This window comes from Alexandromys fortis, unplaced genomic scaffold, assembly GCF_014885135.2.
Source record: "Alexandromys fortis isolate MF-2015 unplaced genomic scaffold, M_Fortis_MF-2015_v1.1 scaffold_75, whole genome shotgun sequence".
NCBI classification, from domain to species: Eukaryota; Metazoa; Chordata; class Mammalia; order Rodentia; family Cricetidae; genus Alexandromys; species Alexandromys fortis.
Window position 1 is genome coordinate 4,129,574 of NW_026067956.1, and position 23,684 is coordinate 4,153,257.

Below are 23,684 nucleotides of genomic sequence, written 5' to 3' on the forward strand. Positions count from 1 at the left end.
TGAAGGCCAGAAGAGGCCATGGAATCCCTATGCTGGGGTTGCAGGGGGCTTCTGAGCTGCTGGATCTGGGTGCTGAGACTGAACTGGAGTCTCTCCGTGAGAGCACCAAGGGCTCCTAACTGCAGACCCATCTCTCCAGGCCTCATCATGTGCCTTTTTAATGTTACTTAAGCTGTTGTTCATCATCGCATATTTCACTATTGCACATAATGGAATCCGTCCAGTTTTCAATGTGTGGTATCTTATCGCCATCAGAAGAAATGCTTCCCTATTTGATGCCCACAATGTACTCGCCACTGTTTCCTTCTGATACACAGTCTTGTCTTGACAGTTTACATTTGGCTCCTAATCCATCTGTTATTTATTCTCACATGGGAAGTGAGGATTCTTCTAGTTTTATTTTTAACCCCAGTGATAGCTGCTGAGTTTTGAATGGTTTTGCTCTCTCCAAAATTCATGTTGAAACTGAAGCATAGAGTATTGGGAGGTGTGGCATTGGGGCAGTGAGTCAAAAGGACCCGTGAGAGGCGTGCATCTACAGACGTCAATCAGCAGGGAGGGATGGTTCCGTGGTTAAGAGTACTTGGTAGTCTTGCAGAGGATCCAGGCCAAGATTCCCAGCACCAACTGTAGCTCCAGCACCAGGGGTCCTAATAAACTCTCCTGATCTCTGAAGGTACCTGTCACACATGTGACACACACACATACATGCAGGCAAATTACTCAGACATATCAAATAAAAGAAATAAATCTAAAAAATATTTTTACGTTTAGTGGAAAGTTCATCTCTTTTTTCTCTCTCCCCTTCTACAACATGAAGGGGTGACATTCATCCTGTCAAAAGATGGAACAATAAGGTACCATCTTGGAAAGATAAAGAAGAGTTCTCACGAGACAACATCTCCCACCTTAGCCTTGGGCTCTTTTTTTTTTTCTCTAGAATTGTGAGGAGCAAAACTGAATAAGGTAACAATAATCATACAATAGTTATTTTCATTAGTTGAAGTAACATCATATACATATGCACCTCTAGCCAACTATTTGCTCATTTTATATCAGTTCATACATGTAAAAATTACTTGCAGTTGCAAATCATATACTTAAATATTTCTCCTCTTCCTCCTCTTTTAATAAATAGGGTCTCCCTACATAACCCTGACTGGTATAAAACTTGTTATATAAACCCACCTGCCTCTGGCTCCTGAGTGTTGGGATTATAGGGATGAGTCACTATTTGCCCAGCCTAGTTCTTTCTATTGCACTCAAATGGAAGTTATTAGAATATGAAATACACTGTGATCCTAAACTGGCAAGGTGGTGACATTTTATTTCCACTAAGGGTAGAGACCCTAGAATCCAGTTGACAAAGTCATCAGCCCCACCTTATTTCTTTTTCAGGTAGGTTATACATATTTAGCTTTGGCTGGCCACACTCTCTCAACCTTGTTTTGATGTGGGAGTTCCCTCTGTGTGCTGTGATTACCATTAATGAATAAAGATACTGCTGTGGCCTGTTGATAGGACAGAACTTAGGCAGGGAAAGTTAGGCTGTATGCTGGGAGGAAGAAGGGTGGAGTCAGAGAGACACTATGGAGCCGCTGGAGACAGACATGGCAAAACTTGGCTGATAGGCCATGACCTTGTGGTGATGCACAGATTAATAGAAATGGGTTAAATTAAGATGTTAAGAGTTAGCCAATAAGCAACTAGAGCTAATGGGCCAGGCAGTGATTTAAATAATACAGTTTCTGTGTGGTTACTTCAGGGCTAAGCTAGCTGGGCAGCCAGGAAGAACAAGCGGGTCCTCCTCCTACCTTTAGGGTTCTGGGGTTGTTGCATGTGCCACTTTGACAGACCATTTGCCCATTTTTATCTTTAATTTTCCCCATTTCAACACATAACCTGTATCTATAGACATAATCAAAATGATTTAGGATACACAGAAGCCCTTTATTTTCCCCGCAGAGGGAAGAGATGTCCTCTGGGGGTAACACTGGCCGGTCTGCTCTGTTGAAGTCTCCTGGAGGTGGCATGCAAGCTCTTATTCTTAAAAACCCTCTCGCCGGCAAAGCTCCAACAATTCAAAAAGTCGAGTGTACTCCTAAAGCTTGCTTCTTTTCTCTTCCGACATCAAAAACTCTTCCTAGGATAAAGTGTGAGAACACAGCGAGAGAGGCGGTGCCCGTCTGCAGTCCAAGCACTCCGAGGCTAGGGCCGGAGGATCGTGGGTGCAAGTCCATCCTGGGCTACACAGAAAGAAATGCTTCCCTTCCACAAATCTAGGATTGGGTTAATTAAACAAAGTGAACCAAGTGAAATATTTTCTATACTTGGAAAGCCTTGCATTTTGTATTGAAAAGGCGGAGCATGGCGGAGCAAATCATGTCCGGTCTTATGGGTGGCACTCATCGTTTCTAAACTTTCCTTTCCCTCTCTGTTTTGTTATGATAAAAGCACACAGCCAGGTCTGGGGCCTGCGATGAGGTCAAACATCACAGTACATGATGTAGAGCAAAGCTGCTTGCCTCAGCGTGGATAGGAAGCAGAGAGGCGGGGGTTAAGGCAGAGACAGGCCAGGGACTCTCTATTACCCCTAGAATATGCCCTCGGTGACTCCATCTTCATCTTCAACAGTATCCTCCATCTTCCAATACTTCATTATGAATTGGTCGATGAATCCCTGAGAAGGGCAAAATGCTCTCCATCTAAAGCCCTCTCTCAATGACTGGCTGCATCAGCTGGGGACCACGCCTCTGACACATGAGCCTTTTGGGAGACACTTCATACCAAGTCATGATGCTTTCTTCACCCACTCTTGCCTTTTTCTTTACCCAGATTCACCAAGTGATTAACCTAAAAGAATCTGAGAAGGCAGTGTTCTGGAAAAAAATCTGAAAGATAATCTGAGAAGGCACGATGTTCTGAAAGCACATTGCCCTGTGTAAAGACTGTTCTTCGTATTTTAGTAGTTTTGTGGCAGGATTGCATCCCTCTCTCTGTCTTTACTGAAAATCAAATGTTTAGGCTAAGTCAGAACTTCTTGTGCACGTTTATGACCTGAAGTCTTCATACACTATGGTTACATGTTTGCAAAGGGAACTCAGTCTTTCTTGCTTTGTCTTCTTCCGCCTGTACCTTTTTCCTGTTTGATTGTTCCTCCGTACCTTTTCATATCTTGGTTTGTCTCTTCAGCATCTACTTCTCTGATGTGGCCCTCTTCTGTGGTTTTTATTCAAGAAGAGCAACATTTTGGCCTCTTAGGACATATTTTGTTTTGCCCCACTCTGAACTTGCTCAGGGTGCATTGAAAGTTAATGGCTAGCTCTGGAACTCTCTTGGATCCCCTTTGAAGAAAAGTGCCAAAGAGTATATATAAGCAGGGCTCACATGTATCTGGGCTCTGCTGAGTCCTTTGAGGGTGATTGCACACCTGTTCCCTTTGACCCTTCCTGAGCCCAGCTTCTCAAACATCCTGCATGAACACTGGCATGGTTGGCTCATGCGGGAAAGGAGTCTGTGAACCCCTGCCCATGTAGTAATAACCTCCCTGTCCATTGACAGGTGGAGCAGGGTTTCTCACTCACTGAGCTTTTTAGCCCCCTTTATTCTCATTGCTCATTCATAAGAGTCTTAGCGATTCTGGTGATCAGTTAAAAGGTCCTCATGTGTTATGGGGAAGATGGGAGTTGCCCCGAGAGCTTTAACCTGCACAGGTCAGGGGATGACTAAACTCCTGCAGAGGTGGTTGATTGAACCGACACAGCAGTGTTTAGTTAAAGGGGTGCTGGCTCACGGGGTCAGTGAAACTGGCCTGGCACTTTTTCAGTGTTATGTTATGTTGTTTGTTTCCATCATGATTCCTTCTGTTCTAATAAATTAAACCCCAAATGGGCCAAATAAAAAAGATACTTTATTGTCTTCTGTAACCCAACTCCTCAGGGGTGGGGCTGTCTTTATGAGCTGCTCTGTGCAGGATGCAAATGGCGCTACTACAAGGACTCTGGTATTTTCTCTCCAGACGTTTTGGCTTTTCTCTCTTTGGTGCTGAGTTATTCATAGGCAGGCTGTCCCCGCAAACTCACAAGGTTGCTGCAGAGGCTCCACAACACATATCGCCTAAGTGTCTCTTGCACAAGGCACATCATAGTCAACCACTCTGTAGTGGAAAGATTAGCCTTATGATACTTGGCTTCCTGTGTACCTGGAAATAGGAGAGACCCTGGAGATCGGATATGTCCTTTCCTCAGGGCCACTGCAAAAGCTTCCTGGTATTTGGTTGCCGCTGCTGTTGCTTGGTAACAGAACCCAGATTCCTACTGAATATTCACCATCCACATTATGAGTGTATGCTTCAGGACTGAATTTTGGTTCATTCTTATCTTGGCCCCTTTCCTCTCGATTATGATGGCCTTGACAAAGATATGTTCTTCAATTTCAGTTAAGACATAGATGAAGGACATGTGTAGCTTTTTATGAGGCATCTCCCTGAACTTGAGAAGGGATACTGAAGAAGAGATAATCTCTTGGTTTAAAGATTGTTGTCCAGAGGCAAGGCAAGGAGCCATTGTCACTATTTGGTGGCTAGAGGGGAAGTAACCCAAGGACCAAGAACAAAAGATAAAGCAGATGTGCTCTCAAAAAGATGGAAGGAACCAAGGGTTTGATGACATCTCAGAACTCTAGTATTGAGCAACGTGAAAGCCACCTTCAGAATTCTTATTATGCAGGACAATACATTCTTGTCAATTAAATTCTTGTGTGTTATACTTCCTTACTGAAAGAAGAAGTGCTCTTTGTTGCTTGTGTGATCTCCTGGCCTGTACTATCAAGCTCCGTGGTTTTATCTTTTACAGTACACCCAATGGAAAACATTTTAAGTGGTTCCTGACCTTGGGAAGGTGGCTGTAATTGACTGCAGCCTGGATGACCCAAATCTCTTTCTTCTACAACTTGGCTCAGTTTACCTTATCAAACCCTTGGGCTGAACATGGAAGATGAAGCACGTCCACTGAGCAATGAGAACATGGGCTCCATGAAATACTCAGATAGGTACCTAAGCAAAAATACTGAATACACAGCATTATTTGACTGAGCACTTCTTCCAGAGTTTCAGACTGGGTACACGATGGGTGTGGGAGTGTGCTTGGTCTGGTGGCCCAGCAGAGTCAACTCTTGCAGATGCTTTAGAGCAAGGAGAGACCTGCTAATACTCTTAATTCATGTCAATTCCCCATGAAGACTTTCCCTTATGGTCTTTGGTCTCCAGCTTTGGACCAAAAGCCATGTTGAGATCACACGGAACACAAATGTGACTCACGGATGGATAGATGGGGAGCTTTGCTGGAAGAGCACCAGGCCATCTCTCGGTAGGCACTTTCGCCCCTCATGCCCTGTGTTTTTCTGGCCCTCATCTCACCTTCTTCCTGAAGGTCAGTTGTCTCATGGCTCTCAGAACCAGTGTGGCTCACAGAAGAGGAGGGCTCAGACCCTGCTCTGCTTGGGGATCCCTGTCCTGCTGACTGGAATGCCCTTGGTCAGGAGACGTTTGTAGAGGGCTTAGTTCATGAAATCCTGGAGACCTGGCATGTTTTCTGCAAACAGTGGTGGTTTGTGCGTCTCCCTGTTTCATCTTTGCCGAATGTGCTTCGCATCTGAAGATTTAAACAGTAAATACAGAATTCGGGAGAATTTCTGTATTTCCGTGGATGAACTTAAGTAACTTTATGGCAAGGTAAACTAATCAATAACAAACTGCTTCTCACCAAAGTCATTTCCTCTGTGGCTGCAGATTAGCATTTTTTTACCTAGATATAATTTACCGTAACACGATTGGTTTTTGTTTATTTAGATTGTTTTTCAGAGGGGAAGGAAACTGAGCTTTCCAAGAACCTTTGTTGGAGGGCGGGGAGGATTGCACAGGGTCAGCTACCCCGGAGTCAGTGAGATCTTAATGGACTCCATATCTCTTAATGCTCACTCGTCTGTGCCGACAGCACCACAGCACCAGAGCGAGGGCTTTTCCATTCAGAGAGCTTCCAGAACTGACTCCACAGGACACGCCCTCCATCTGCCTGGGCCTCTAGCTTGCCCTTGACTCTTCACTCCTCCGCTGTGCCCCTGCCTCTGCTGGGCTGGATCACTGGATTCTTCTTACAAGACGAAAGCAGAAAAAAAGATGCTCTCTGGGATAGTTCTCCCTACTACTCCCTCCAAAGGCCTTTAAAAAAAAAAAAAACAACCAAACCACACTCCCACCCTCCACTCACACACAGGAACCCAAACCACTTACGACTGAGTCCTTTCACATTACTTAAAGGAGACAGCCATGTTTGGTGTGATTAAAAATGAGTATTTATACAGCTGTCCTGAGGTTCATGCTCTGGAAGAGGACTGACCTTTGACCTTGCTGCCTGAGTCCTTTCACACAAAACAGTCAAGCTCCTCATTTGGGCAGTGCCAGGTTTGGGTTCAGGAGCAAGTAGTGCCAACTCTTCCTTGATACCATTTCTACATCTGGGATGTCAGGACCAGCGGGGAACCAAGCAATAAGGGATGAACTTTAAAGACTTGCTGTCCACGTCTTTTTGTTTGGACGTCCGCAAAGCTATTTTACAGAGTTTCCGAAAACGCCCCCAGAAAAGGAAGGGGAATCCACCAATGTCCTTTATGTGTTTTGCGGAGCTCTGGGCACTTTGGATCCCGATGACACCCCAGACCTGGGGCCTCCCCTGCCTTAAGCGGTCCTTGACTGGCGTCCTTCAGGGAAGAAGGGGGCGGGGTATCTGGGGATAGATACATCCGCACAAAGCCGCGCGTTTCCCCACCAAAGCCCCGAGAGGCGGAAGAACCAGAGCTCAGCATCTGGCTGATGTTCAAGCGCTCACGGAGGAGCAGGCTTCTGGCAGCTTTGGGTCATTTTGAGCCCATTCTGCCTGGAACTGAATGCAGGGGCAAGTTCGGGTCACCACCTGCGGGCCGGGGGCGGGGCGGGCCACACACGCTGAGGGACGCGGAGGCCGGGGGAGAGCCGGGAGTTAGGAAAATGTGACCCTGCGACCCCGAACGCCGCCAGGCTCCCTCTCCTGCGCTCCACCTGCTCGTCTGCGCCCAGCTGCCAGCCGGCCATGGCCAGCCCCGCGCCCTTAGTGGCTTCCATCAGTCACCAAATGGTGGCTCTGCAGACCCTGCAGCTACTCCAGCAGGAGTGGGGTTGGGGTGACGGCCCTAGCGCCCCCGGAAGCCCACGCGGCCCGGACCACGTGCCCGTCGCCCAAGCTCGTCGCCCAGGCCAGATGCGGACTCGGCGGGGGTTGGGACGCGGGGTCGCCGGAGCGCGGAGCTCCCCCGAAGCAGGCGGGCTGCGGGGCGCAGAGGGGGGCGCTGAGCTGCTGCCCTTCCCCCGGGACCGCGGGCCCTGCACCCTGGCTCGGATGGCGATGCGCAGCGCGCTGGCCCGCGTGGTGGACTCGACCTCGGAGCTGGTCAGCGTAGAGCAGACTCTGCTTGGGCCTCTTCAGCAGGAGAGGCCCTTCCCCATCCACCTGAAGGTGAGTGAGTCTGTCCTGCTGTCCTCTTGGCCTGCAGTGGCTGGATAGAGTGGAGCAGGGTGTGGTCAACCTGCCGTGGGCGGGGAAGGGGGGACACAAAAGGAGATAAGCATTGGGGACTGGCATATGGGACAGAGAGCTTGAGAACCAACCACCTGGGGTCTGTCTGATTGAGGAACTAGACCTAGACCTGGACCAGGACTTGTGTGTGTGTGTGTGTGTGTGTGTGTGTGTGTGTGTGTGTACATGTGTGTAGAGGTGGAGTGCGGAATAAAGAGGAAGAAGTCTTGTCAAGATCTACTTGTCACATAGATCATTTTTTCTACCTGTGGAAGTCATCTGCCCCTACTTCCTCCTCCAAGAGGATAACCTTAAGTACTCTTTACGTCCCTAGCTGCATGGATTATGAAGGCATCACCCGCGTTTAAAGTTCCTGCACACTGGTGAATCACAGTTATTTTGCATAAATCCAGTTCCTCACGGAGTGCAGAGACCTGATGGAGAACCTAAATCCTCTTAAAGTGTGCTGAGGGCAGGGGGCCCCAGATGTTGACAGGCCTGCTGATAGTAACAGGGACCCCTGCTGAATATGTATGGGGCAGAACTGGGAAGAGATCTGAGGTAGGTTGGGGTCTAGGGTTTTGGGGTCCAGTCCTGGCCTAACCTAATTGTGCTTGTTAGATTTTTATTAACTTGACACAAGCGAGGGTCATCAGAGAAGAGCAGGCTTCAACAGAGAAAATGCCTCGGTCAGATTGACTGTAGGCAAATCTGGGGAGGGGGGGCATTTTCTGACCTAATGATGGATGTGAGATAGGAGTGGGGGAAGAGCTCGTAACTCACTGGGCAGCGCTACCCTTGGGCATCTGGTCCTGGGTTGTATAACAAGCCATAGGGAGCAAGCCAGTAACCATGGTTCCTCCTTGCCCTCTGCTTCAGTTCCTGCCTCCAGTTCCTGTCCTGACTTTTTTGTGAGGAGCTATAAACTGTTAACTGAAATAAACCCTTTCCTTCTCAGGCTGCTTTTGGTCATGGTGTTTATCACAGCCATAGAAAGCAAACTAGGATATTGTCTTAAGGTCACACCTTTTTGGGACCTGCTGGCTCTCAAGTTGTGGCCAGGAGCGTCATCTTGTCCGTCACTTAGGAGTCCAGAGGAGACGGGGTGTTGAAGAGAGCTTGGTGCATTCCTTAAGGGTTGATGCTGTTCTTACTCTAGGAGCCAAAGTTTGGAAAACGCGCACTATATTAAGTTGCATCATCATCATAGGTTGTAAGAAATTCAAATCAAACATCACCAAGCAGTGTCTGATGCAGGGGTGTCTCTCTCTTCCTCCCCCCCAAGAAAAAGTTTAAATTCTGCCAGTGTGTGACTAGCATTGGTTGTGAATTACATACTGATTTCATTGAGCTTAAAATGTGAAAGAATGTGTATCTCAGCACTGATGAAATTTCAAGTGCCATGTAATATTAAAAACATGTTAGAAATACATATGGGTATTAGTAGCTTTTGGTCACTGTGACCAAAAGTCTAATGGAAATAACTTAAAAGAGGAGGAGTTTATTTTGGTTTAGCCTTTACCTCTTTTACTCTTTGATGACACTGGGGAGTAAACCCAGGACCCCACACGTGCCAGGCAGTAAGTAACTCACCCACTGAATTATTTCCCCAGTGAGAGATTTATTTTTGGCTTACAGTCGCAAAGAGATGTTGGTCCATCCTCTGGGGGAAAGAAAGCATGGTGGAACTGCTTCTTGGTGGTCGGACATCATGGGGACTTGTAAGCAAGGAGCAGGATGTGTAGGTGAGGGTTAGGGATGGTCTTTAGTCTTCAAAAGCCTACCTCCACCACAAAGGCCCCACCCGCTAAAAGCTGTACAGCCCTAACTCAAGTTGAGCCATTCATGGCAGAGCAATCTAAACAGAAGCCAGGGGTGTTGTTCATCTTCAAGCCCGTAGCAGTGTGTTGTGGAATATTAGTTTAAGATGTGTTATATTTGTTTATGCTGTGGAATATTTGTTTTGATGATGCAAAATGTGTTGCATTCCTATATGTTGCTTTTGTTTAGCTCTGTAAAGCTGGGTTACTTTGCCTGTCTAAAACACCTACCTGACTGGTCAAATTTTTTTTTTCGATTGATTATGCATGCAGACGTCATTCACACACAGCACAGAGACACTCATACACAGTTACAGTCACACACAGCACACAGACACATTACAACACAACAGACTTACCTGGGACTCAAACCGGCGGCGACCTCGGGCTCTGCGGCCGGCGCTCCAAGCTCCAATCCTCTCAGCCAGCTCTCTGACCGTTACCTGATTGGTCAATTAAAGAACTGAATGGAATGGCCAATAGTTAGGCTGGGGAGAGAAATAGGCAGGGCTGGCCCACAGAGAGAATAAATAAACAGGAAAAAATCTAGGGAAGAGAGAGAGAGGAGGAAGAATGAGAAAAGGAGAGGAGAGGATGCCAGGGGCCAGCCACCCAGCCACCCAGCCACCCAGCCAGCCAGCCACCCAGCCACCCAGCCACCCAGCCAACCATGAGCTAAGAAGGAAAGTAAGATATATAGAATAAAGAAAGTTAAAAAGCTCAGAGGCAAGAGGTAGTTAAAGAGAAACGGGATAATTTAAGTTAGAAAAGCTGACTAGAAACAAGCCAAGCTAAGGTCAGGCATTTGTAAGTAAGAATAAGTCTCAACTACAGTGTGATGTCAGATACTCAGGACACAGACAGGCCAGCAGCTAGAGAAGCTGAATGAAGGATACGTGTTGCCTAAGGTAATGTATGAAGGCTGCTTGGGGGAAGCAACTTTCTCTCTCTCTCTCTCTCTCTCTCTCTCTCTCTCTCTCTCTCTCTCTCTCTCTCTCTCTCTCTCTCACTGTGTGCTTTCCACATTGGGAGATGCTGGGGGTTGGGGGGGGGGAGGCTGTGTAATCTAAACCACGAGCATCAATGCAGCTGGCAGCAGTGAGGTTCAGTTTGGAAGAAGGACAAAAGTGATTCTGGACACTTGGGACCGAGAAGGGAAAAGGACTGCTTGGCAGCCTAGAATACTAGAGAGATCAGCCACTGGTGGCTGGGTTTCGGTGTGAGTCAGGTTAGGGGTGATGTTCTCAGGAACAAGAACCCTAATGCCACCGGCACTGAGATTGTGGTGTTTTGTTCGGTACAGTGGCCACTCATACTCGGTAATCCTTTAGGCATTTCTAAAGGTGACGTAAGGTCCTAAGCACATTCTACCATTTTCCAGTCTTTATCTATATCTTTCTCATCCTCTGGGAAAACTGAGGCCAGTGAACCCAAATATCTTCCTTTCCCGCTGAACTATTGCATGTGTGTGTGGTGTATGTTGTGTGTGTGTGTGGTGTGTTGTGGGCCATGCCCGTGTCAAAATACACACTCACCCAGGGCTTCCTCCTCTCACTATGGAGCTTCTCAGTTTTCATTGGATGTTTGGACAGATGCTCGCGTGCCCGTTTTCCTCGCTGCTTTGTTGGTTCTTCAGAGACGGGGAAACATGTCTCCGTGACTTTCTCCAGTGTAGTCACGTCACATAGCTTGATGCACATTTAAAATAAATATGCTGCTTTATTAGCTGAGTTAAACAGGGTTAGATTTAGTTAGGACATGGGAGGGGAATCTCTACCGTGGTGCCCTCAGTTTGGACCGCTGTAGCCGTCAACGCATTTCATAGGCAGAGTCTGAATTACAAAGCACTTTAGATGCTCCCCAAACTGTTTTCGGTGGCTCGGGTGTCTGGTTCTGACTCTGGCAAAGCGCTCAAAGCGCTGCAGGATATTACATCATTTCTGGGAGCGCCTGGGACTTCCCGTGTAACAGTCACGGGAGACTACGGTTTGTCATCGAGCGGAACACACCGAGAGTGAGATCATGGCCAGTATTGATCTTGTGTGTTTCTACTGAAAACCACAAAGCATTTAATGAGCCTTGACCTTGTGTCTTGGGATCCCAGTCTTCCCCAGCAGGAGCAGCGCTAAGCTGATTGAAGACAGTGATTGGTGTATTCAGTGTTGGCGCTTAGTCCTAGAAAGGAAGAAATCACCTGTTGTATTCCACCATCTCCAACCCCCAGTCAGAGTAGAAGTCACGTGGGAAGCCAACTCCTAATCATTTGTCTTCATTGACTGTTACTGTATTTTAGAAAGGACTATAAGGAAAGACTATACTAAGATAATAAAATAAGAGCGACCTTGCAAAGCTCACCATAAGCCTGCAGTTTACCCAGGCCCTTGGAAACCAACTATAGACTTTTTAAATTTCCCCCAAAGATGCCCTTTTTGAGTCTTTACATAAGTAAATGTGCAGTCAATTTCAGCTTTCAGGCCCATGGGTTTATCTTCTATTTTTTTTCTTTTCATTTATTCTTGGGTTTTTTTTTTTTTTTTTTTTTTTTTTTTTTTTTTTTTTTTTTTTTTTTTTTTTTTTTTTTTTTTTTTTTTTTTTTTTTTTTTTTTTTTTTTTTTTTTTTTTTTTGCAACAGTTCTGGCTGTCCTGGAACTCCCTCTGTAGACTAGGCTGCCTGCGAACTTACAGAGTGCTGGGATTAAAGGCGTGTGCCAACACCGCCCAGCTGGGTTTATTTTTTAAGGCATTTTATTCTTGTTTTTTAAATATTTATTTATTATGTATACAATTTTCTGTCTGTCTGTATATCTGCAGGCCAGAATAGGGCACTAGACCTTATTACAGATGGTTGTGAGCCACCATTTGTTTGCCTGGAATTGAACTCAGCACCTTTGGAAGAGCAGGCAATGCTCTTAACCACTGAGCCATCTCTCCAGCCCAAGGCATTTTAATCTTGGTTGGGGTGAACAGGGACACATCAGCACAGGTCTCGGCCATTCCCATAGCATGTCTTCTTTGATCCTTCCACTTTGTACATAGATTGGATTCCTTCTGAAGAGCAACTGGACAGTTTCCCTTGATGAAAATTTAGGGGAAACAGCCCATGGTGACTTTCTTATTCTAAGCAATATGATTCTGCAGTGTGGGTTGCCCCATCAACTGTAGGAAGATGATCCTGGAAGACCCTGGCACCTTCTGGGCAGAGACAAGAAACACATGGAGGTAGAAAGGCAAAAATACTTAGCAGATAATTAAGACAAGTGCTGTGTTTGTGCATACTGGCATCCAGGGACAACAGTACACTCTCCTGCCTCAGCTAGAGGCTCTCACATTGGCTTTTTGCACTGCCATAAATTTTACTTGTTTTGTTTCTTAGGAAATGCTGAAAAGTAAGCAGAAACCCAAATCCTTCTTTCTTAAGTGCTCTCTTTGGAAGAAAATAGTTTTCTCTTCTATACAGCATTAGGAAGAAACGTTGGCCCCTCATTCTCTTAGTGACTAAGCAGAGTTACCATGCTTTCTTTTTATAAAATTTATACCAGAATTCTTTTTATAAAAGAAAGAATTTACTGGGGACTTACATTTAGGGGTGAGTCCATGACCACCACAGTAGGGAGCATTGCAGCAGGCAGGCAGGCATGGTGCTGGAGCAGTAACCGAGAGCTTACACGTTGAGGCAATGATGAGGCAGAGAGAAGAAGACCTAACTGGAAATGGTGTGGGCTTGTGAAACCTCAAAGCCCACCCCCAGTGACACACTTCCAACAAAGCCACACCTCCTCATCCTTCCCAAACAGTTCCACCGACTAGGGACCAGGCTTTCCATTATATGATCTTAGGGGCCATTCTCATTCAAGTCACCCACTCCCTAACCTTGCCATTAACTCTCAGCCCTTTTTTCCATTGGTGGGGGGGGTGACATTTTATGCTTTCTCCACCAAACTGTTGGGTTTAATTCTTCGCTTAGGAATGTTCTGTCATTTTTTTCTTTTGCATATAGGCATGTAAGTCTTCATATCATTCTCCTTTCCACAATTTTGATAGTGTTACTGTGCCTGATATACATAGAGTATTTTCAAAGTTCTTTTTTTTTGGGGGGGTTTAAACCTATGAATTATTTAGAAGTGCTTTTTAAAGTCACATGTGTTTGAGAAGATAAGCTGCCCCACTGATTTCTCTCGGCTTGAACTGTGATTTTGGTATGACACAGACTTCCAGATGTGTTACGATATGTCCCTTGATGACACGCTGGCATCTAATTCCACAAAACATTCCCTATGTGTTTCAGACAGCGTCTGTTTGATTTTTTTCCATTGATTCAAACCAGTCTTTTCCAATCTGTATAGTTTATGCTGCATGACTTATTTTGTTGCATGATCTACCAGTTTGGGCTCTTAGGGGTCTCTCTGTGAAGCCCAGACTGGCCATTTCTGGAGGCCATGTCCATTGCATTGTAAACCCTACAGTAGAATCTTGAGCATGGTAAACACCAAACAGTAAGAAGACAGGCTGTTTGTGTATTTGTCACAGCTCTTTCAGGAACAATAGCAGAAATTGGGCTTCAGCTAGCTACAGTAAAAATGGCTGTTCATTAACTCAGCTAGATGAGCGATCCTGGAGATCCCTGTTCGAGTGTAGCTGGGTCCACATAGTCAAGAAAGGTATTAGAGTCAGTCACTTTTAATCTCTTTCATCTAGAACCTTTTCGCTTTGGAGACATCTTCCTTAGTACTTTGTCCTAAAGGTTACAAAATGTTCCCAAGTAATCCCAATCAAAGAGAGTTTCTCTCTTCTGGTCCAGTAGCAGTGGGACCAGTGACATTCATTGGTCACCTGTGCCTGACCAGGTCACTTGACTGGGTTGTCCCTCTGCTCATCACTGATCAGTTCATTTGTCTGGGCGCCGTGCAATCTCATGGATCGGGAGGTGGGGTTGGGTCAGTTTTGGTCAAACCACCCTCCTATAACTAAGAGAGGGTAGTTCTTTGAGAAACCATCGATCTAATGTCCCGCCTGTTTGCTGTTCATTTCAGGACAGTGTTGAGTTCCGAAACATCTGTAGTCACCTGGCTCTCCAGATTGAAGGACAACAGTTCGACAGAGACTTGAATGCCGCGCACCAGTGTCTGAAGACCATAGTGAAGAAGTTGATCCAGTCACTTGCTAACCTCCCGTCGGATGCCCATGTGGTTGCCTGTGCTTCCTTGAGACAGATCTTACAGAATCTCCCAGATGTGTGAGTGTGAGAGACAGCCAGTCTACAGCTGGCCGTGCTGAGAGACCCGGCTCCTTCGCCTTCCTGAGCAACTAGCCATGATGGGTGTTTATGCTCCCAAAAGGACTCGATATTTCATGTCTAAGTCTGGCCACGTGCGCGCCTGTAGCCTTCAGCATGACAGCATGCGAGTGCACATATTTTTAAAGTCGTAGTGCATATTTTTTAAGTATGTTGACTTACTGCTGATTTTCGGACCGAAATACATTTCTCGCTGTGGAGCTAATCGGATTGTATATATATGTATATATTTATTAACCATAGTAAGCATTGGGTTTGACTGAATGATATTTGAGTCTATATTTGTATTATTGTGGGCAATAAGGCTCAGTGCGGATGTGTATAGTAGAAGGACCATGGCGCTCGTCACATTATGGGAATGAATGGGACATTTAGTAACTGATTTTCTGTTTTCTGGGCACTTCATGATAGGCAGTGGTGGTGCTCTTTAGCTGTAGAACTACAGGTATCAGCATTGTGGGTCCAGCCCTGACATTTGTCATTCTTCACTGTGTGGGAAGTGCTGCTTCTAAACCTTGCACCACTGTGTGCTGATCTGTACATTTGAAATGATAAACTACGGGCCACCAAGCTTATATGGCATGTAAATATAAGTACATATGATTAAAGTCTCAATGTGGAACCATCCAACTTCTCTTACTGCTTTTAAAAATCCCAGAGGAGACAGGAAAGCGCCGCAAGAGGAAGGAGAGGGAGTGGGCGCTCTAGCACTTCCTCTTGCATGATCTGCCATTGGAGTCTGGAGAGAGAAGGTGGTTTCATGGTGATTTCTTGTTGACAGTCATCTACACATGCTTCCTATTGTTCAGTGATGGCTATCCTTGGAGCTAAGAAGGGTCTTGCTGGGTCTATTGTGGAAACAGCCTCAGGTTACGAGTGGGGAAGACCACAGTGGATACGAACGGCTTGCTTTGGAAAGAATTAATGACTGAGTCAGTGTGGTGAGGTGTGTCTGTCTAAAGTGAGTGTTAGTGATAAGCAAAGCCTGTTTTATTGAAAATATTGTTTTCACACAACAGCTTCCTGTCACTGTTTCCTCTCCCTTGTCTCCTCCCAGATAGAACATAAAACCCTAAACCATATTATACAAGCAAAAGACCAATAAGATTAAAAAAAAAAAAAGCCCAAACAAAACATCTGAGGCAAAGAATCTCTAAAAATACCACTGAGTTTGTTTCGTGTGGCCATTTACTGCTAGACATGGAAGCTGCCATTATATGTGTTTGTATCAGTGAGGCTCCATGGGAGAAAGCCAATTTTTCCTTTGTTAGAGATTGTCAACTGAAGAAAGCTTCTTAGAAATGTGTTCTTCTGTCCACTTCCCTCTCTCAGTGTTGGGACCCATCTGACTTGGAGCTGTGTAGAAACTCTGCATACTGCCACAGCCTGTGCACGTTCTTATGTGGTCAATCCTGTTGTGTCTGGAAGACTCTGTTTCCAGGGAGTCATTCGTTCCCTCGAGTTCTTAAAATCTTTCCCCTCCTCTTCCAGATATTTTCCCAAACCCTGAGTGGAGAGGTTTGATGAAGACATGCCACTTAGGACCAAGTGTTCTGAAGTCTCTTACTCTCTGCACATTTTCTAGTTGTGTGTCTCTGTATTAGTCTCCTTCTCCTATAGAAGGAGGCGTCTCTGATGGTGGCTGAACTAGACACTGATCTATGGTTACAGCAGAATGTTGCTAGGAGTCATGTTATTGCTATGTTCCTTCAGCAGGAACAGTAGTATTCGGTTTGCTTTAGATTCCTGGCCTATCACTCACACAGTAACAAGTAGGGTTTCCTCTCATGGAAAGGGCCTTACGTTTACTCAGATACTGGTTGGTTGCTGTCCCATCTTTTGTGCCACTACTGCACTGACACACCACGTAGTTACGTCACCATTGTGGACTGCAGGATGTGTAGCTGGGTTGGACACTAGTCAGTAGGAGTGAAGGCTCTAGGTAGGCACCTGTTCCACTTCTCCATGTTCAGTGAGATATGGAAGTGTTGTCTTCATCAACAGGGCCATTTTGCGAAGAGCAGCCAGTAGCCTTGACAACAGCTTGAGTTGTTTGAAAGTCGACAGGAACCCTAAGACAATAAGACACTCCTAACTATATATTCTATTTCCTCTTCCTTGGGAGATCCTTCCCTCCTCACTAGTCCCTCACTGTGTAACTAACCTCTGAGGTTATAGGGTTTATAGCATGTCTATTGAAGGCTTAAAAGTTAACATCCACATATAAGTGAATACATACCATATTTTTCTTTTGGAGTATGGGTTAACTCAATCAGGATGTTTTTTTCTAGCTCTATTAATCTACCTGTGAATTCCATTGTTTTTTTTAAACAGCTGGCTAATATTACATTGTGCAAACATACCACGTTTTCATTGTCCATTAATCGATGATAGACATCTAGGCTGTTTCCAATGTCTGACTATTAAAAATAGAGTAGCAATGAACGTAGATAAGGAAGTGTCTCTGTAGTAAGGTATAGAATCCTTTGGGTATATGCCCAGGGTATGCTCTGACTAGTTTTATGTCACCTTGATACAAGCTGTTGTCATCTGAGAGGAGGAAACCTCAGTTGAGAAAATGCTTCCATAAGGTTGGGTTGTAGGTGAGCCTGTAGGACATTTTCTTAATGAGTGATTGATGGGTGTCCTAGTTAGGGTTACTATTGCTGTGATGAAACACTCTAACCAAAGCAACTTGGGCAGGAAAGGGTTTATTTGTCTTACACTTCCACATCACTATACATTATCCAGGGAAATCAGGTCAGGAATTCAAGCAGCACAGGGTCTTGGAGGCAGGAGCTGATGCAGAAGCCATGGAGGAGTGCTGCTTATTGCTTGCTCCTCATGGCTTGCTCAGGCTATAGAACCCAGAATCACTCGCCCAGGTGGAAGTATTCTCTAAGCAACTTGAGAGGAAAGCCAGACAAACCCTTTCCTCCATGAGCTGCTTTGGCCAAGATGTTTCACCACAGCAGTAGAAACCCTGACAAAACTTGGTACCAGGGCCGGGCAGTGGTGGTGCATACCTTTAATCCCAGCACTCAGGAGGCAGAGGCAGGCGGATCTCTATGAGTTCGAGGCCAGCCTGGTCTACAAGAGCTAGTTCCAGGACAGGAACCAAAAAGCTATGGAGAAACCCTGTCTCGAAAATCAAAACAACAACAACAACAACAACAAAACAAACCAAACCAAAACAAAAAACTTGGTACCAGGATTGTGGGGTACTGCTGTGACAGACCTGGCCATGCTGCTATGAGGAGGCTGTGGAAAGACTTTGGAATCTTTGGGATAGTAAAGTCATTGAGTGTTGAGAACTTATTGAGATGCAGGAGATGGGAGAATGTTGAAAGCAAAGCAAATGATGGAGGCCTGGCTTATGGAGTGTCAGGAAGCAGAGATTCCCCCAGACATTTTGCCTGAAGAATCTGGTGTCTGGTCAGCTGAAGTGGAATAATCAGCTGTGATTGACCAGAGAATCACTACTTTGCTGGGACCGTTGATGTCCATCAGTGGGGGCTGAAGAATTAGCTGTGATTAAGAAGAGATCAGCATTGCTAAGGTGAAGTCTTCTAGGAAGTGTTTTCTGAAAGTGTTCTGGAGGTGATCTAGGTTGTGACTTGTTCCGGCAACCAAACTTGATCCTGTGTAAGAGTCTCCCAGGTGGCACTGGCTTTAAAGGCATGAAGGGGTCATGGTGATCACTATGAGAGCCTCAGGGTTGAAGGGGCCATGACGAGAAGTTGAAGCTTGACACCCTGAAAACAGCCCAGGAGAGGCTATTGTTGAAAGTGTAGCCCAGTTGCAGCAGATGCCAGAATCATGGGACACCTCCCAAGAACAGCAGCAGCCATGGAGTGGAGCCTGCTGGAGCGTAGAAGTCAAGCTGTGTGTGCTTCAGAGAGCAGATGAGCTGGAAAACTGACCCAAGCTCTTTGGGGGATCCCAAAGATTGTGAGTGGATCCTAGACACTGGGCATTGAATTATTTACCCTGCTGGAGTTTGGTTTTGCTTTGTTTAGATTTTGGTTGTGCCTTGGTTCTTCCCTCTTGAGGTAAGAAAGTCTTTGGTTTATTTTTGATTTTACAGGAGTCCAGGGTTGAGAGACTTTAAGCTTTTAAAACGAAGATTTTTTTTTTAGAGGCTGTGGAGATTTTTGAATTGTAAAAGATTAGATATTTTTTACAGAGACAATTTTTAAAGTGTCTGAATTTGGACGGCTGTGGGATATTTTTAAGTCTTAGAATTTTGTACTGTGATGTCTTTGTTATTTCGTCTTGTGTGATCTTGGGGATGACCAAGAAAGGAATGATGAGGTTCAATGATGATGTGTTTCTGTGTCCGCTGTGCCAGGTTGTTTTATGTCAGCTTCACACAGGCTCTAGTCAGCTGAGAGGAGAGAACCTCAACTGAGAAAATTCCCCTGTAAGATCCAGCTGTAAGGCATTTTCTTAACTAGTGATTGATGGAGGAGGGCCCAGTCCATTGGCTACTACTACTCCTGGTCTAGTGGTCATGGGTTCCATAAGAAAGCAGGCTGAGAAAGTCGTGAGAGCAAGCCAGTAAGCAGCACCCCTCCATGCCTCTGTATCAGCTCCTAGTTCCAGGTTCCTGCTCTCTTTGAGTTCCTGTCCTGACTTCCTTCAGTGATGAACAGAGATATGGAAGTGTAAGCCAAATAAGTTGTTTTCTCCCCAAGTTGCTTTGTTAATGGTGTTACATCACAGCAATACTAACCCTAACTAAGACAAGTGATATAGCTGGATCTTGGGGTAGATCTATTCCTTTCTTCCCAAGAAACTGCCACACCAGTTTCCATAGCGACTGTACACGTTTGCTTTCTCATCAGCAATGGGTGAGTTCCCCTTTCCCCACCCCCACCAGCATGAGCTGTCATTTATTTTACTCATCTTGGCCATTTTGACTGGCATAAGATGAACTCTCAAGGGAACTTTGATTTGCATTTTTCTATAATGGCTAAGGATGTTGAACATTTGTTTCTCAGTCACTTGTATTTTGTCTTTTGAGAACTCTCTGCTTAGTTCTGTACCTGATTTTTAAATTGGGTTATTTGTTTTATTTATGTCCAGTTTTTTTTAGTTCTTAATATATTTTAGATGTTAAATCTCTATCAGAGCTGTGTAAGTGGTTAAGTTTTTTTTTATTATGTAGCCTAACACTTTGACCAAATGATGGTACTCTTTGTTGTACAGAAGGTTTTCAGTTTCATGAGGTCCCATTTATAATTTTAATTACTATTGATCTTAGAGCCTGTGTCTTGGTGTTCTGTTTAGATAGCCTTTCCTTGTGACAATGAATCTAAGCCTATTTACCACATTCTGTTCTATCAGATTCAGGATATTTGATCATATGTTGAGATCTTTGGTCCATTTGAATTGAGTTTTACACAGGCTGATAAAAATTAATGTTTGCATTTCTCTATATGTAGCCATCCAGTTTGGCTAGAACCACTTACTGAAGATGCTGTCTTTTCTCCAGTGCATATTTCTGGCTTATTTGTCAAAAGTCGGGTGTCCATAGTGTGTGGATTTATGTTTGGGTCCTCCGTTTGATTCCATTGAATAAGTCTATTTTTATGCTAATACCGTACAATTTTTATTGCTATAACTCTGTAGTGCAACCTGAAATTGGGGATAACTCTAGCAGTTTTATTATTATTATTATTATTTATTATTATTATTCAGGATTGTTTTAGTCAATCTTAAGTTTTTCTGTGTGTGTTTCCAACTGAAGTTGAAGATTGTTCTTTCAATCTCTGAGAAGAATTGTGTTTGAATTTTGATGGGGATTGAGTTTAATCTGTAGATTACTTTTGGAAAGGTGGCCATTTTTCTATATTAGTCTTACTAATCCACAAGTATGGGAGATCTTTCTATTTTCTGGTATTTGCCTCAATTTATTTCTTTAATGTCTTAAAGTTTTTATTACACAAGTCTTCAACTTGCTTGGTTAGAGTTAACCCAAGATACTTTTTGAGGCTATGGTGAAAGGTATTGCTTCCCTGGTTTCTTAGTCTGTCATTTGTATTTAGTAAGAACACTGATTTTTGTGTGCTAATTTTGTATCTTGCTATTTTCCTGAAAGTGTTGCCCACCAGTAGAAGTTACCTGGTAGGATTTGTAGAATCACTCATATATAAAATTATATCATCTGCAAATAAAGATTATTTTTATTTCTTCCTTTGTTATTTGTATCCTCTTGATCTCCTCCAGTTGTCTTACTGCCCTAGTTAAGACGTCAGGTATTGTATTGAATAGTTATGGAGAGAGTGGACAACCTTGTCTTTTTCCTTATTTTAGTAGAAAGGCTCTGATTTTTCTCTCCTTTTAAGATGATGTTGGCTATGGGCTTGATGTAAATTGCCTTTATTGTGCCTAGGTATGTCCCTTGTATTCCTAGTCTCTCCAGAATGTTTACCATGAAGGGATGTTGGATTTTCTCAAAACCCTTTCCCCCACCTAATTAAATGATCATGTGATTTTGGTCTTTCAGTTTGTGTGGTGGATTGCATGTTTTTGATTTGTGTATGTTGAAACATTCCTGTATCTTAGGGATGAAGCCTACTAGATTAGATCATGGCAGAAAATCTATGTGTTTATGGATTAAGTTTGAATGTATTTTGCTGAGAATTTTTGTATCTGTGTTCATGAAGGAGATTGGTTTATAATTTATTTGTTGTGTTGTTCGGTTGTTTAGATATCAGTGTTGTTGTAGCCTCATAAAATGAATTAGATAACACTCCTTTCAGTTTCTATTTTGTAGACTAATTTGAGGGATATTAGTGTTAATTCTTCTTTGGTGGTTTGAGTAGGAATGGCCTCCATAGTCTCATAGATTTGAATGCTTGCTCATTTGGGAGTAGTGTTACTTGACAGGGATTAGGAGGTGTGGCCTGGTTGGAGTCGGTGTGGTCTTGTTGGAAGTGTGTCACTGGGGGTGGCCTTTGGGGTTTCAGAAGCCCAAGCCAAGCCCTGTTGACTCTCTTCCTTCTGTCTTTGGATCCAGATGTAGAACTCTCAATTACTATGTCTGCCATGCTCCCCATGATGAGGATAATGGACTAAACGTCTGAAACAATAAGCAAGCCCCAATTAAATGCTTTCCTTTATAAGAGTTGCCATGGTCGTGGTGTCTCTTCACAGTCGCAGAACACTGAATAGGACAGAGGTTGGTACCAGGCCTTTGTGTGCGCTAGATAAGTTCTCTACCAAATAAGCCAACTCCAGCTTCTCTTTAAAGACAAGCAGCCCACTCCATTTCAGTTAATCATTTTCTTGATGAACATAGTTATTTTCTACTCTTAATTCAATATACATATTGAATATTTTTTTGCCTTTTCTCTCTGAGTTTGTGATTTCCCCCTTCACTTTGTACCATGGCTCCCAGAGATGGTTACAATGCTGCTCATCCTTTGGTACCCGACTGACCTTCTGTTCCCTTGGAACCTTTGGGTCGCCCTTCTGGAAATGACCTCCTCCTGTCTTAACTGGCTTGGAGCACAGTTCATGCTGCAGTTCTGAGACTTATCACACTCTGTCTTAACAGTCTGGCTGATTGGCACATCTGCCGCTGAGATCAGCCTTCTGAGGGCGGGAACCCTACATCTCTGCATCTGTGGCATAGTGACAAGTTCTGAAAGTCCTTTGGTCCCTGATGTCTTTTTACACCTGCCCACCTAGCTCTGAGATTTTGAGTCTTCTCTACTGTCAGTATTTATGATCATTCGCCTGTACACATCTCTGCATGTACATTCGCCGTACAATCTGCCAGGTCCCTTTGTTCTTTTCCAGGAGCCCCCAGTGCTTTTGCTGCTAGCAGAAGGGACTTAAAATACCTGAGTATGTCTTATGACTAATTGCATGTTGAATAAAACGGGTTTGCAGAGGAGCTAGGTATAAGAACCCTTGCTCTGAAAGCCAGAGGACTGATGTTCAAATCTCCGAATACCCATGTGAACGCCAGGTATAACTACAAATGCCTCCAGCCCCTGAACTGAGGAGCAGGGACAGGCTGATTTTTTGGAGCTTCCTGGCAGCCAGCCCAGCCACAACAGTGAGCCTGCATCCACATGCACCTGCACCCACATGCCGTTCTGGGTTCTTACAAGCAAGAAGCAGAAGGAGACAATATAGGTAGGAAAGGAGACACTGTGCTTATAAAGTAGAGACTGAAGTGGCAGGCAGACAGTGTGGGTAGTGCCATCTCTGGGATGATGGTCTTGAGTTCTATAAGAAAGCGGGCCGAGTAAGCTGTAGGGATCACACCAGTTCAGCTCCCTCCATGGTGGTGCGTCAGCTCCTGCCTCCAGGCTCCTGCCCAGCTTGAGTTGCTACCCTGGCTTTCCTGGTGCTGTGGAACTGTAAGCTGAGAAAAATCCTTTTTATTCCCCCAAGTTGCTTTTGGCGTATTAGCGCAGCAGTAGAAACGCTAAGATCCACAGTTTCTCCCCAAGGTGGATTGGCTTCCTCGATTTAAATGATGGTCTTTGGTGGGAGGCAGCCTTTGAGATTCTCGTGTTAGACAGAATACTGGACTGCAAGCATCAAATCCTTCACATCTTACCATCCCTCTCAACAGTCGGCCCCCCCTTTCCCCATTTCTTCCCTCTCTAGTGCCAGATCCCCATGCGGTAAATCTATCTGAAATAATAATGATAAATCCTGAGGATTCGTATGTTTCAAGACGTGTGATTCCGTGGAACTCAACCGAGAAGTTGAGTATTGCCTGGGGGCTCTTCATCTGGGAGCACAGTGTTCTGTGTTAGGGCTAAAGACTCACCACAGCCCTGGCATTGCTTATCCCATGTCACTTTCTATAGAAAAGCTCATGTCTGCTTTGTGCTTACAGGCCTAAGCCAGGAGACACTTCCAAAGGCTAGAAGAAACCTTTCCTGGTACACATGTGTCACTAATTCTCCCCGCGCCCCCCCCCCCCCCCCCCCGGGT

At 44.8% G+C, this 23,684-nt stretch overlaps 1 protein-coding gene across 1 annotated transcript; it reads left to right on the forward strand.

Annotated features, from left to right (window-relative positions):
* Positions 1-6,791: 6,791 nt before the first annotated feature.
* Dleu7 (deleted in lymphocytic leukemia 7) lies at positions 6,792-15,276 on the forward strand. The gene is made up of 2 exons (XM_050152240.1): positions 6,792-7,547; positions 14,458-15,276. The coding sequence occupies exons 1-2, from the start codon at positions 7,125-7,127 to the stop codon at positions 14,662-14,664; spliced, it is 630 nt and encodes a 209-aa protein (XP_050008197.1). The 5' UTR covers positions 6,792-7,124; the 3' UTR covers positions 14,665-15,276.
* Positions 15,277-23,684: the final 8,408 nt, after the last annotated feature.

Bases quoted from the DNA above. Each gene is read 5' to 3' on its own strand.
- Dleu7 (XM_050152240.1), top strand. From the start codon at position 7,125: ATGGCCAGCCCCGCGCCCTTAGTGGCTTCCATCAGTCACCAAATGGTG. The intron at 7,548-14,457 runs GTGAGTGAGTCT...TGTTCATTTCAG, and splicing joins CCTTCCCCATCCACCTGAAG to GACAGTGTTGAGTTCCGAAA.